Below are 14,129 nucleotides of genomic sequence, written 5' to 3'. Positions count from 1 at the left end.
TAATCCCCTCAACGGTATAAATATGGATATTAAAGTTATCTACTCAAGTATAAAAAAATCTATGCAAAACCCGCCTAGGCAAAATATTCAAAGGCCAAGAAAAAAAAATTTTTTTTTTTTTGCAAGAAAGTGCGGCTGTCTCTCTCTGGACAGTTTCTGCGGGAAACGTCAGTCTGGCTCAGAGCGGAGAGTTCCTCATGAGGCATTGAAAAGTTCTTCCTAGAAGAATACAAAGCAGAATTTCAGGCAGCTTTCTGAAAACGAACCATTCGTTTGTGTCGAGAGAGACACAGGGGACCTTCGGCGCAAGGAAGGCTTCGGGTCTGCGGGCGGTTTGCAGGAGGCCCCGACGTGGGGCACAGCACCCCCGGCCCGGGGCCGTCGGAGAGTGACGCCTGGCCGCGCCTCACCCGCCCCAGTGGGAGGCAGGGGACCCACGCCAGAGAGCCGAGAGTGTTTCTCATACGTGTTTCAGTGCTTTTTTCTCAAGTTGGATTGCCCATTCTTGCCAACGGATTGTGAGAACTGGAACATTCCTGTGTTACTTGACGTCACACGGTCTCAGGAGCACGGCGAGCGGGCCGGCTGGGCACGGTCAGATTTTCAGCATCTGTTCGGCCGCTGCGAGGTGGCAGAGGAAGTTCTCGGTGGCCGACGGGAACCGCCTCTGCTTCAGCGCTTCCAAGTTGAGCACCCGCTTCCCTCCGTCGCCAGAGGCCTCTGAGAACGGCATCAGGATGGCGAGGACTTCTCGGGTCTTTTGGGAAATATCCTTTAAGAGAGCAGGAGAATGGGCTCTGTTGGTACCGGTTCGAACAGTTGTTTCATCCCAATAAAACTCTTCTTCCCACCATTTGCAGTTCCTCAGACTAACTCTATACATTAAGAAAGTGGGAGAGGTTGGAGGGGTAGCACAGTGGGTAGGGCGTTTGTCTTGCACACGGCCAACCTGGGTTCGATTCCCAGCATCCCATATGGTCCCCCGAGCACCGCCAGGAGGAATTCCTAAGTGCAGAGTCAGGAGTGAGCCCTGTGCATCGCCGGGTGTGACCCAAAAAGGAAAAAAAAAAAAAGAAATTGGGGCTGGGGGGACAGTACAGCGGGGACAGGGCGGCCTGGCACGCCACTGACCAGGTTCCATCCCTTATCCCTGAGCACAGAGCCTGGAGTCAGCCCCAAGTGCTCTGAGTGCTGCAGGTGAGGCCTCAGCACAAAACAAACAGGGGCCGGAGAGGGTACTGCCTTGCACGCAGCTGACCCAGGTTGGATCCCCTGCATCCCAGGTGGTCCTGCAAATCTGCCAGAAGTGATCCCTGAGCACTGAGCCAAGAGTCAGTCCTGAGCACTGGGTGTGAAACAAAAACAAACCAAAAGAAAAAACATAAAAAAAAAAAAACAGAGACTGAGGGGCTGGAGCAATAGCACAGCTGGGAGGGCGTTTGTGTGCCTTGCACGTGGCTGACCCGGTTCGATTCTCAGCATCCCATATGGTCCCTTAAGCATCGCCAGGAGTAATTCCTGAGTGCAGGGCCAGGAGTAATCCCTGTGCATCGCCGGGTGTGACCCAAAGAGTAAAATTAATTACTTATTTAATTAAAAAATAAGAATACATGTTTTTATTAATTAAATAAAATTTTTTTTAAAAGAAACGCACTGGGCGTACTGTCGGGGAGTCGTGAGGCCTAAGCTGGGCCTCCTGTCTCAACCTCACGCTGGGGGTGGTGCTGCCACGGGGTCCCCAGCGCCTAAGGGTGCGTCTCCGGCCCCCGGCACCCAGTGCACGAGCGCCACAACCAAGCCATGGGCCTGGCCGCGCAATGACAAGGAAGGGAAGCAGGTAGAGTATGAGAGAAACGTAACAAATCGATGTTCCCGACACTCAATAGAAGCCAGAGAGAACGGACGCGGGCCGGTGGGCTGGTCCAGCACGCAGGCGTCTGCCTTGCCCTGCGAGCAGCCGGGAGCCAGGGCCAGCGTGTGCTCTGTGCTCCTCGGCCCTAGGGCTCCATCCCGGTACCCCGCGAGGTCTTCCTGAGCTCGGCCAGAAGCGATCCAGAGTAGTGCTGGGTGTAGCCCCCCAAAATACCAAATCAAAACCTCACACCGCATCGAGTCTGGCAGGGGCGAGGAGAGGGGGGCAGCCGCCACAAGGCCTGGTGACCCCTGGAGAAGCCCAACAACCCTGCTGGGCAGGAGCCCTCTTGGCGGCACCCGCTGCTGACAGCGCCTCATTCCTGCAGGAAGTCGGGCCGGAGGAAGCGCCAGTCCCGGGGCGGCCTGGCAGGCCTAGGCTGACAGGAAGCTGCAGCCTGTGCCTGCCTCTATCTCCCTGGGTCGCCGTGGGCCACGTGGCACCTCTACTGGATCTCCCACCGCGCTGCCTGTTCCCGTGGGCACACGGCGGACACACGGCGAGCGCGCGGCCGGCCCGGGTACCTGGATGACTTCGCCGTCGGATTTCTCCGGGTCCTCCGCCGACTCCACGATGAGCTGAGCCACCTCTCTGTGCAGTTTGCCCATCGTCATGGCCTCTGTGGGGGTCCAGAAGAACAGGCTGCGTGAACAGTTTGGAACTCGGATCAAGCCGTGAGTCTGTACGAAGGTGTGACAGAGGGAACGTCCCCGAAGCCGCTGACACCGCGCCCGCATCCCCGTCTGAGTCCTCAACTCAGATCCGGCAGCATGCTGGGCCGCGGAGCGAGGGCAGGGTCCCCTCGATGGCCCCCAGCAGCGTTGTCCGTCCTGAGCGCCGACGGGGGCGCTCCTCACAGCGCTGAGAGGGAGCGAGGGGGAAGGAGACCCTGAGGGGGGAAGGAGACCCCAAGGTGCCCGGCGCGGCAGCTCACCTTTAGCGGAAGGCGCGATGCTGATCTCACGGTCCGCGAGGTTCACGAACACGTCGTAGAGGTCTGACCGGTGGCTCACCTCGGGGTCCACAAAGCCGGCCACGTAGCCTGCATGTGACACGGACGCCCAGGGTGGGTGGGGACAGAGCCTGGCTGGGCCGCAGCCCCCGACCACGCTCTGCCCGGCTCAGCTAACCCGGGGTAGGCATTGTGCTCCCAGAAATAAACCCCCCACCCCTGCCAAAACTCCACGTGTTCCTGGAGAAGACTCAAGCGCCCGGCAGGAGGCTGGGGACAAGCGGTTCCATCACGGTTCCTGCCCTCCGGGCCAAAGGGACAGACTGTGGGAGCCAAGAGGGAATCTTCCCTTCTGTGGGTGTGGGGGCCACGCCCGCGCTGCTCAGGGCCCCCCTTCTGACTCTCCACTCGGGGACCACTTCTGGTGGGGCTCCGGGGAGCAGATGAGGTGCTAGGGATGGATCCCAGGTGGGCCGAGTGCAAGGCAGGCACCCTGAGCACCCCAAGCCCGTTAGGGAAACTTCCAGATGGGAACTTCCCCAGCTAAAAATGAGCCACTGAGAGAGGGACCCGGCAGGCTGGCTGCAGCCCGGGCTGGAATGGCAGAGCCTGGGTCTGATCCCTGGCCCCCCCCATGGTCCCCTTAGCACTCCGCAGGTGACTGCTGAGTACTGAGCTGGGAACAGCCCCCGAGTACCACCAGGTGTGGCCCCTGAACGCCAAAATAACTCTTGACTGGGGCTGGGGGGGCGTGGCACCAGTGTGAGTGCACAGGCCTCGGGCAGCGCGCCTGGCAGCACGCCTGGCAGCGCCTTGCTACCCCCGAACACTGCACGGCCCAAGCACTGCCCGACCTGGGCACCCCAGGGAGGTCCCTGCTGCTTCCACCCAGCCTGGCAAGGCGTGTCCCGCGTAGCAGGTAGCGCGATTGCCTTGCACGTGGCCGACCCGGATTCGATTCCCAGCATCCCATATGGTCCCCTGAGCACCGCCGGGAGTAACTCCTGAGTGCAGAGCCAGGAGGAGGAACCCCTGTGCATCAACAGGTGTGACCCAAAAAGAAAAAAAAATAAAATAAAATAAGGAAGAACATTTTCAGAGTTGTGGTAGCTCAGTGGAAGAATATTTGGCAAAGAATTTCTTAGCCAAAGAAATAAGGAATGCTCGGTACTGCTCTTTAGAATGTGTCCGCACACACACACACACACACGCACACACATGTGCATACATGCACACACACATACACACTCGTGCACACAAGCGCGTGCACACGTGCACCCATGCACACACACACACACACACACACACACACACACACACACACACATACACGCACATACACACATACCTGTGCACGCCTGCAGGGCTTCCAGCTCCTCCGCCTGGAGGTGCACGAAAGGGTGCAGGATGCTCCAGTCCTGTCGGTGCCACACCAGGGCAGGCAGAGTCCTGGGGAGCCAAGCGAGAGTCCAGGCCCCGTCATGAGTGTCAGCTGAGGGGCCCGCCACCTCCCTCTTCCCTCTCCATGGCGGGGAACCATGCCAACACCTCCGGATTCTAATCCATGCAAGGGAACGGCTTAGGAACGTCACCTCCTAGGCCTCCTCCAGGAACCAGACAGTTCAAGGGTTGAGCCCCTGCTTGGCACACGGGGGTGTTCAGTGACTACATCGCTGGGGGCAACCCCTGAGCTCAGAGCACAGAGCTCTGTTCCTCCCCGCCCCCCACCCCCACCAAAAAAAAGTTTCCTCCAATCCCAGAACAAATAGCAGGGAAGGGAGAGTAGGAGGTGAGGATCCCAGACCAGAGCTAGGAGCCAGAGCCTCGAGCACGGGGGATGAGGTTCCAAACCCGGCCTAACACATGCTACTTAACGCATGAGCAGCTGAAACTGACACACGGCGACCTCAAGGCCCCTCCTCCAGGCAGCCCCCCGGGAGCTGACACTGTAATGAGTGGGAACCAGACCTTGTAAACTCCTGGACGGCTTCTATTTTGGGGTGATAGACGACGATCCTCTTCTTGATCATCAGTGCGGTATGTAAGATAACGGTTTCCATTCCAAACTGGGATACAATATCTTAAAATAAAGAATTACAATGTCACTGCATCAGGTAGAAGAAATTAGGGTTTTGCTTCCCAAAATTTTTTTTCTTCTTTTTGTTTTTGGACCACATCCACTGATACTCAAGAGTTATTCCAGGCTGGCACTCAGGAATTACTCCTGGCAGTGCCCAGAGGACCATATGGGGTGCTGAGTAGCAAACTCAAGCTGATTCTGAGCAAGGCAAGAGCCCCACCTGCTGCCCTCTCTGGCCCCCAGGAGTTTTGCTGTATAAACACAAAGGGGTTTTTCCCTCAGAGAACAGACGGTGGGAAATGTTGGTGTTTGTCACCCAGCAGCCAGGTGACAAACACCTAACCCTGCCAACAAGACTAGCTGGAGGGGTCAAAGTGATAGTACAGCAGGGAGGGCTCTTGCCTTGCATGCGGCCGACCCGGGTTCAATCCCTGGCATCCCACATGGTCCCCCGAGAACCACCAGGAGTAACTCCTGAGCATCGCTGGGTGTGACCCAAAAAGCAAAAGAAGCCAAAAACAAAAAACAAACAAACAAAAAGAAGGACTGGCTGGAGACAGCACCGAGCAGTGCGGTTGGGAATAAAGCAGGAGGACAAGGGTGACACAGCATCCCTGAGACCCCCCCACTTGAACTTCAGGTGGTGGCTTAACCATGGGCTGTCCCTGTCACCTTAGACTTTCCAGCAAGGAAAGAAGAGCAGGGAGTTGAGGGGCCTCGAGTGCGGCCAACCCTGGGACCATCCGGGTAATCCCACGGTCCCCTGGGCACTGCCGGGAGTGACCCCGAATCAGAGTCAGGGGCCGTTCCCGCAGCACAGAGCCAGGAGTAGCCCCCAAGCACCACAGTCATGGCACAATCGGCCCATCGCCGCCCCGTCCCACTAAGGGAAAAAGAAAGGGAAGCGGGTCGGGAGCTTGAGCTCTGTAGGCGGAAGGAACTGCCCAGGTCTCCGGAGAGCGACACTCCTTAAGTTGGTCGGGAAGGCGCTTGCTTTAACCTGAGGCCGACTCAGGTTCGATCCCCGGCCATAGAGTACTCTGAGCACTTCCAGGAGAGATTTCTGAATGCAGAGCTGGGAGGAAGCCCTGAGCAATGCCAGAGTGACCCCAAATCCTCAAAAATCAACTAATCTAATTTTAAAACAGAGCTCTGGCAGTTAAACTCCCCTCCCACCTGCCTGCCCTGGAAACCAGTTTTCCCGAGAGGCAAAGACCAATGTGGGAAGATGCTCCCGGGGCCAGGGCTGGGCTGGGCAGGCAGGGAACGGAGATCCCGGGAAGGCTTTTGGGCTTGGTTCTCCTCCCGGGCTCACCTTTGATGGAGCCCGCCAGGTAGGCCTTGCGGGCAGAGAAGTCCTTGCTGAGGAAAGAGCCGTTCTCCTCACTCTGGCAGGCGCCCTTGGTGAGCACGGCGATGTAGCTCTCCATCATCCGCACCGGGGTTCCGTGCTTCACATACATTCTGCAGGGACAAGAGGCCGAGCGCTCACCTTTCGTCAGAACCCAGGGGAGAGAGGCATGGGCGAAGCTGGGACCTGACGGGGAGGGCCCGAGCCCTGGCGCTGATGCCCGCCAGAACACCCGCGTCTCTCGGGGACAGGACGGCTTCTGCTCTGAGTGGAAACAGCGTTCGCAGCACAGGGCAAAGCAGCCTCGAGAGCAGGCTGGAGCAAAAGCACAGCGGGGAGGGCATTTGCCTTGCAAATCGACCCGGGTTCGATTCCCAGCATCCCATATAGTCCCCTGAGCACCGCCAGGAGTAATTCCTGAGTGCAGAGCCAGGGGTAACTCCTGAGCATCGCTGGGTGTGACCCCCCTCCAAAAGAAAAAAAAAAAAAGAAGCGACCTCGAGAGACCCGTGAAACAGTTCTCTGAGGTCAGCCTCCAGGGAACACCATCACACTCCCAGCCGCTGTCCACTCAGCCGCGCACTAGCGTCATACTGTCGTGACAACTGCCATGGTCACGGGGAAAGGAGTGAATCAGGTGTCAGTCCCCATTCATCCCCGGAGCCCCCAGAGGACGCTGCATTTCAGTTATTAAGAAATCCAACTCCCGGGGCTGGAGAGACAGCACAGCGGGTAGGGGGTTTGCCTTGCACGCGGCCGACCCGGGTTCGATTCCCAGCATCCCATATGGTCCCCTGAGCACTGCCAGGGGTAATTCCTGAGCGCAGAGCCAGGAGTGACCCCTGTGCATCGCCAGGCGTGACCCAAAAAGCAAAAAAAAAAAAAAAAAAGAAAAGAAAAAAAATCCAACTCCTTCCTTTTCTGCCGTTAAGTTCACTTCAGACAGAGTGCCCTCAGCCCCTCCCTGGAAACCTCTTCCGACGAGTAACTAAACCCAAACTGTGCTCGAGATGCACAACTGGGTTGATTTAAGCCTTCTGGTAGCTGATGGGATAGAAAACAGGGAAGTAAACAAAAATCATTATTTTTGATTACCCAATGATTCTATTTAGTGCAGATAAGTGGAGGGAAAGCCAATATTTTTACCCAGTGAGGCCAGTCATCGACAATGTTCTTTTGTTGGTTTGTTTTTGGGTCATACCCAGGTGCGAGGCCAGCGCCCTACCTACCGTACTATCTCCCCAGTCTTATTTGCTTTCACTATTTAAATGCACAGATTGAACAATAAATGGGAAAGCAAATTTGTAAGGCGTGAGTCAAACCCATAAGCCCAGCCGCAGGCCTCTCTGGGCGGGTCCAAAGAATACAGTCCCCAGAGCCCTGGCGAGTGGGAGACTCCCAGGTGGGAGACTGGCGGGGGGGGGGAGCGGGGGACCCCCCTCCCGAGCTCCTGCCTTTCCCCTCCACCTGCCCATATCACCGCCAGCAACAACAACTGAAAAGCTGAACAGGGGCTGGAGGGCTCAGCACCTGCGCGGTGTGTCAGGAGCCTCAGGTCTGAGCCCAGCAACGTAGGGTCCCTGGATGGAACCACCCCTCCTGCCCTCCACCCAGCACCACCAGGAACCCCCAAACAAACCAAAGGTAACAAAACAAAAACAATCTACGGTGCCAGAGATGAGACTTAGATTGGGGGGGGGGGGGGATGGGGGCTGACAGGTGACAATCTTGGGCCGCAAAGGATAAAACAGGAAGGAGCGCCCCTCCCCCCGTCCCCCACCCTGGCCTGGGCAATGTGCAGGAAACCAGGGCCCTGTGCTGAAGGGGTCCTGGCAGCGACCTGGATCCCCCAGAAGGAACGGTCTTCTCCCATAGCTGTGGGGGGCACAGTTACTTCTCTCCCCGGAAAGAAAGGAGGGAGCCCTGCCCTTGGGTGCTGAGAACATCACCACATACAGACTCTGTCCTGCAGTTGTTGGGTGTGGGTGAAAGTTGGCGCCAGAGTCTGGGATCAAAGACCTGGAGGTGCTCAGGGGTCCCTGCCATGGCCAGCCCATGTAGTCCTGTCCCTGGGCCTGTGCGCGCAGACGCCACGTGGCCGGGGAAGCGGGTTGGCTGGGGGTGAGGGGGTGTGAGGGAGAGCACCGGTGGGTGTGTACGTGCAGGAGGGGAATCACAGGAGTGCAGCGAGGAGGAAGCAGAGGAGGTGGCTGCCTGCGACTGACTGCGACTGAGTCCTTCCTCTCCTAGCACTGCGGGATGTGATAATGCTGACACTGCAGATGTGGAGAAACACCCCCCTCCCCCTAGCCTTCTTCCTGGACAGGAAGTGGGGTCCAAAGCAACTTTGCCTTCTGGGCCCCTGAATATTTCATGTGAAATCAGCTGAGTAATCTAACCCCGGCCCGGTGCAATGACAGGAGTCCCCTGTCAGCTCACAGATGCCCCTGCGGGGTGCTGAGTTCCCGGCCCGGGCAGGCCAGAACATCTCCTGAGTCAGGGGGACCTCCCTTAGCATCCAGCAGGTACCCCAGGGCCACGCAGCTACGATTTCACTTAGGACGGACCAAGTCTGTCTGAGCAGAGCTGGCTGCAGACACAGTAAACCTTGGGGCCGGAGAGATAGGACAGTGGCTAGGGCCCTTGCCTTGCACGGCATCTGGTTCAATCGCCAGCACCCAACATAGGTCCCCCAAGCCCCACCAGGAGTGATCCCTAAGCACAGGGCCAGGAATGAGCCCTGAGCACTGCTGGGTGTGGCCCAAAAGCCAAAAAAGAAAAAGAAAGGTTTTCTGTTTACTGCTAAGGGGAGTCCTGACTTGGAAGTGAGTAGAAGTAACAGACCCAAAGGAGTTCAGGAACTACAGTAATTATGCAAGCTTCTTTTTCTGCCCACCCTCAACCATTTTCCCAACAACAACAACAAAAAACACCGCTTAAGTATCATTTAGGCAGAAGAGAAAAGTTCCCCTTTCTAAAAAAAAAAAAAAAAAAACGGTCTCTGGAAGGCCACTAGTGCTGAAATTGGGCTAGTCAGGCTGAAATGTGCTTCCTCAGTAGAGAGAGGAGTCCTGAAACTGCTGAGGAAGAGCTTTTGTGGATTAGCGTTGAACACAGTTGCATACAGACCTACACAATGTCCTAGTGAAGGCGGCATATTTCTCTGGGTTAAAATCTTTGGCGGTCAGAACAATAGAAAAGTGAGTCACCTGCACAAAAGAAACACAAAAGGATACCTTTAAAAGGCTATTTGAGCCCACTTAAAATACCATTAAACAAACACCTTTTAAGGGACCGGAGTGATAGTGAAGAGGGTTAGGGCCTTTGCTTGAACATGCAGTCGACCCAGGTTCGATCCCCAGCCCTTCATGTGGTTCCCCGAGCCGGCCAGGAGATAAAATAACCAGGTGCAGGGCAGAAATTAGATTTATTAATAATGCAGAGCCAGGAGTAAGTCCTGAGCACAACCAGCTGTGATCCCTGAAAACAAACAAACAAACAAAGGAAGTTCCCACAGCTCACTAGAATAAACCCAGAGCTGCTGTATCAGGCCTTCCCATTTAGAAACTATTTCAATAATGGAATAAAAAATGAAAATAAATAAATAAACGAATACAACGGTCTCGGTAAAATTCCTGTCATGAAAATCATCCAACTCCTGAAATAATCAATTCTCTAGAGATTGCTATAAAAGGCCCTAGGAGCTTATAAATAGGATTCATTTCTTCGTACGTAGATGCCCCCATGATTATAGATGCAATTTCTGATAATCATGGCCTATTCAGGAGACAAAATTCAATTTTTTTTGTCTTGGGGTCATACCCCCGAAAATGCATAGGATTGCTCTTGGCGGTGCTCAGAGGACCAGATGGGGTGCCAGGGATCAAACCCAGGTAGGCCGTGTGTGTACAAGGAAAACTCCCAACCTGCTGTACCCTCTCCCTGGCCCAAAATTCAAAACTTTCTAAGAAGCAAAGCACTGGATTAGATTCTCAGAGGCCAGGCTGGAGGCCCCGAGTCTGGTGGCCAGCACTGTGTCACAGCGCCAAGAGCAATCCTGGCACCGCAATCAAGGCTGTGAGCTTCAGCACACTGTACCCACGTTTGTGTGAACGACACGAATGAAGAGCACAGGAGCTAGAGACAGGACAGCAGGCAGGGTGCTGGCCTGGCACACACCCAACACGGCACCCCCTGTGGTCCCCTGGTCCCCTCCAGGAGTGATCCCTGAGAGCAGAGCCGGGAGTCTGCCCTGAGCACAGCAAAGAAACCATATGGCCGGCGCTGGGGAAGGAGGCTCAGTGACAAAGCACTATTCGCCTTGCATGCGTGAGGCTCTGGGTTCTATTTCCCACACCATAAAACAAAACAAAACAAAAAAAACAAAACAAAACAAAAAAAAAACAAGAAACATGTTGTGAATGTTGATGTCCAAACCTAAGCAATATAGAAATGAGGAGCTGGAGAGACATACAGTGGGGAAGGCGTGCTTGCCTTGTGCGCATCAATCCCGGGTTCAACCCCCATCATCCCCCGAGCCTGCCAGGAGTGATGGCTGAGCACAGAGCCAGGAGTGATCTCTGAGCACTGAGCCAGGAGTCATCCCCCTGAGTCCAGTCAGGTGTGGCCCAAGAAACAACAACAACAACCAAAAAAAAAAAGAGAGAGAGAAAGAACTAAGAAAAGTTTCAGAAACAAGGGGCAGGAGGAGCCAGAGAGGCAGTACCCCGGAAAGGCATTTTTTCTTGCACCAGAAGACTCAGGTTCGATCTCCGGCATCCCACATGGTCTCCCAAGCCCTGCCAGGAGTGATTCCTGAGTGCAGGGCCAGAAGTAACCCCTGAGCATTGCCAAATGTGGCCCAAAAAAGCCAAAAAAGAAGAAGAAAAAAGAAATGAGGGACTGAAGAAAAGAGATAGGTAGGGTGCTTGCTTTGCACAGCACTGACGTGGGTTCAAATCCTAGCATGTTACGTGGGCTCTTCCAAGCTCTGTCAGGCATGATCCCTGAGCACAGAGCCAGGAGTAAGCCCTGAGCATCACCAGGTATGGCCCCCCAAAACAAAACAAGAGTAAAGAGAAATGCTCTTAAAAAATAATAATAATAATAAAAAAAAGAGACATGCAGGGCTGGAGTGATAGCACAGCGGGTAGGGTGTTTGCCTTGCACGCGGCCGACCCGGGTTCAATTCCCAGCATCCCATAGAGTCCCCTGAGCACCTCCAGGAGTAATTCCTGAGTGCATGAGCCAGGAGTAACCCCTGTGCAATGCCGAATCACAATAAAAAATTTTTAAAATTAAAAAAAAACAAACAAACAGAAACGCTCTTATTTAAACATTTGGGATTGGGGGCAGGGGACACTCACCCAGCATTGTTCCCACTCAGTGCCAGCAGTGAAACCCAGGCTTCCTACATGCCCAGCAACCCCCTCCCTGCCCCACAAAAGTGCGGCCGGCTTCTGACCAGCTGCTCACTTACCTTTTTCAAAACTGAAGAGTCTGGCACCTCGGCTGTGGTGATGTAAAACCACATTCTACGGTACTGACCAAAGACGAAGGGGTGGAGGAGTTTGTTCTCGTCCGTCAGGCAGCATTTCCTCAGCAGCAGGGCCCGGGTGCTCGCCGTGGTGGAGGGGTAGCACCAGGCCCACAGAACTTCCCCGTTCGTGTCCTTTTCTACGGTGGAAAGATGGTCACTGAGAATGTCAAACAGCGGCAAGGACGTGAATTGATTCAGAAGCACGGCACGGAGTCAGTCTTCACAACCCACTTTACAAAGCAACCCGAAGCAGAGGGAGACCCCAGATTCCCACCTACCTCTCCTGGCCAAAGGATCTAACTCTCAGGATCAAGGCTTAAGACACCCGAGCAAAAAGCTTTACAACCAATCGTGAATGACGTGCTGACCTTCCACCTTTGACACGTCTTCCAGCACAAATTCTCAGAAGCTTATCATTCCGTTTATTTATTTTTGGCTTGGGGGCCACACCCGGTCATACTCAGGACTCACTCCTGGCTCTGCGTTCAGGAATCACTCCTGCCTGCCAGTACTCTGGGGACCATCCGGGATGCTGAGGATCGAACCCAGGCCAGCCAAGCGCACGCTGTACCCACTGTACTGTCATCTCTTCATTCTTTTTTTAAAATTTAATCTGGTTGGGAAGATCTTTTACAATTACATAGAGGATTTATTTCAAAAATTAAAAATAAAGGGGGGGGGCTGGAGCAATAACCCAGCGTTTGCCTTGCACGCAGCCAAATCGGGTTCGATTCCCAGCATCCCATAGGGTCCCCCAGCACGGCCAGGGGTAATTCCTGAGTGCATGAGCCAGGAGTAACCCCTGTGCATCCCCGGGTGTGACCCAAAAAGAAAAAAAAACTGGTGTTGAGGGCGAGTAAGATGGGCAGGAGCAAGATGGGCTGGAGTACACATTTTGCCTGCAGGTGTCCTGGGTTCGACGCCCCCCCCCCAGACCACCTGGGCCCTTCTCCGACCCCCACCGCCCCAGCACTGAGCACAGAGGGACCTCTCACACACTGCAACAAAAATCTGGGGATGGGGCGGAGAGCTAGCACACAAATGAAAGCACTTGCCTTACCTGCCGCAGACCTGGGTTCCATCCCCCACCCCCAACGCCCAATACAGTCCCCCAAATTCCACCAGAAATGATCCGGGAGCACGAAGTAAGCCCCGAGAGCCGCTAGGTGTAGATCCAAAGCCAAATAATAATAATAATAATAATAATAATAATTGAAGTCTTGAAAAAACGAGCAGCACGCCTTGCCACTTTGCGCTACTTCGCTCAACTCTACGTGACGGTGCACAGAGCTTGGGGACGGGGGTCCACAGAGGCGGTTCCAGGGGTACTTTGCCAGGTGCGGAACACATCCTCCCAGGTCAACCCTGCCCAGGGCTTGGGCAGCCACTGCCCGCTGAAGGGTCCGGGCGTACTTGCGGGGACCCTCGTTCCCCAAACCCAGCCGGGAGCCCCCGAAGGCCACTGTGCACGCGCCCCTGTCGCACGGAGACGCGGAGCAGGACGCGACCCCCCACTCGGTCCCCTCCTCCAAGCGTGCACCCGGCGCACCCCCGGGGCCTCCTCCACCTGCTCCTCGGCCCAGGGCGGCCCCGGCGGTCACGCGGCTCCCAGAACGCTCCGGGGGGGGAGGGCCCGGGTACGGTCCCCGGGGACTGCCCAGCGGCGCCCCCGGCCGCACGTGCGAGGTCCGCGGCGGGGCCGGGGCGCGCGGGCCGAGCCCCTGCACCGGGTGGCCGGACCCCGCCGCTCCGACCCAGGCCCAGCGCGGCGGAGGGGGCCGCGGGAGGCGCCGGGGCAGGGCGAGCCCCGGGCCCGGGCCGAGCTGGAGCGGACGGGGGGCGCCCGGGTCCTCACCGATCAGCCCGACTCCGAGCATCAGCTGCGGGTCCGCCGCCTCGGCCGCTGCCATCTTCCGCCGCCGCCGCTGCCGCCGCCGCCGCCGCCGCCGCCCGGGGCCAAGCTCCGCCCCCTTCGGTCCCGCCCACCGCAGGCCCCACCCTATCCTGGGCCGCCCACCGCCGGCCTCTGCGACGGGGCCCGCCCGCCATTGGCCCCGTCTTTCGCCGGGCCCGCTCCCCATTGGCCCCGCTTCCTCCTAGACCCGCCCACCGTGAGGCCCCGCCTTACGCAGGCCCCGCCCCCGCCCGGCGCCTCCCGCCTCCTCCGGCGTCCCGCCGCTCCCGCCCCGCGCCCCGCCCTCCTTCCGTCCAGTCCCGCAACGTCCCTCTCTCGGTTGGCCGCGGGTGTCCACTCTCCGCTCCCGCCCGGTCTCCGCGCCTCCCCTTCGACTTTCT

General features: G+C 56.6%; 1 protein-coding gene across 2 annotated transcripts; it reads right to left on the bottom strand.

Annotated features, from left to right (window-relative positions):
* Positions 1-294: 294 nt before the first annotated feature.
* DENND10 (DENN domain containing 10) lies at positions 295-13,779 on the bottom strand. 2 transcript variants are annotated; one of them, XM_056120976.1, is made up of 9 exons: positions 13,690-13,779; positions 11,775-11,971; positions 9,425-9,504; positions 6,260-6,408; positions 4,833-4,944; positions 4,213-4,313; positions 2,847-2,954; positions 2,437-2,531; positions 296-772 (listed from the first exon to the last, which is right to left on the bottom strand). In XM_056120976.1, the coding sequence occupies exons 1-9, from the start codon at positions 13,742-13,744 to the stop codon at positions 596-598; spliced, it is 1,074 nt and encodes a 357-aa protein (XP_055976951.1). In that variant the 5' UTR covers positions 13,745-13,779; the 3' UTR covers positions 296-595. The 2 variants fall into 2 exon arrangements, with proteins under 2 accessions (XP_055976952.1, XP_055976951.1); XM_056120977.1 differs by lacking the exons at positions 9,425-9,504; positions 13,690-13,779 and having other exon boundaries at positions 295-772; positions 11,775-11,893.
* Positions 13,780-14,129: the final 350 nt, after the last annotated feature.

The sequence above is a fragment of the Sorex fumeus genome, unplaced genomic scaffold, assembly GCF_029834395.1.
Source record: "Sorex fumeus unplaced genomic scaffold, SorFum_2.1 ptg000043l, whole genome shotgun sequence".
In the NCBI taxonomy this organism is placed as follows: Eukaryota; Metazoa; Chordata; class Mammalia; order Eulipotyphla; family Soricidae; genus Sorex; species Sorex fumeus.
The sequence above is the reverse complement of the archived record's forward strand: the minus strand, read 5'-3'. Positions and strand labels throughout refer to the sequence as shown.

Excerpts from the sequence above, each read along its gene's own strand:
- DENND10 (XM_056120976.1), bottom strand. The coding sequence starts at position 13,744 with ATGGCAGCGGCCGAGGCGGCGGACCCGCAGCTGATGCTCGGAGTCGGG. Across the intron at positions 4,945-6,259 it reads CCTGGCGGGCTCCATCAAAG|ATATTGTATCCCAGTTTGGA; the intron begins GTGAGCCCGGGA and ends CTTTATTTTAAG. Across the intron at positions 2,955-4,212 it reads AGCCCTGCAGGCGTGCACAG|GCTACGTGGCCGGCTTTGTG; the intron begins GTATGTGTGTAT and ends TGTCACATGCAG.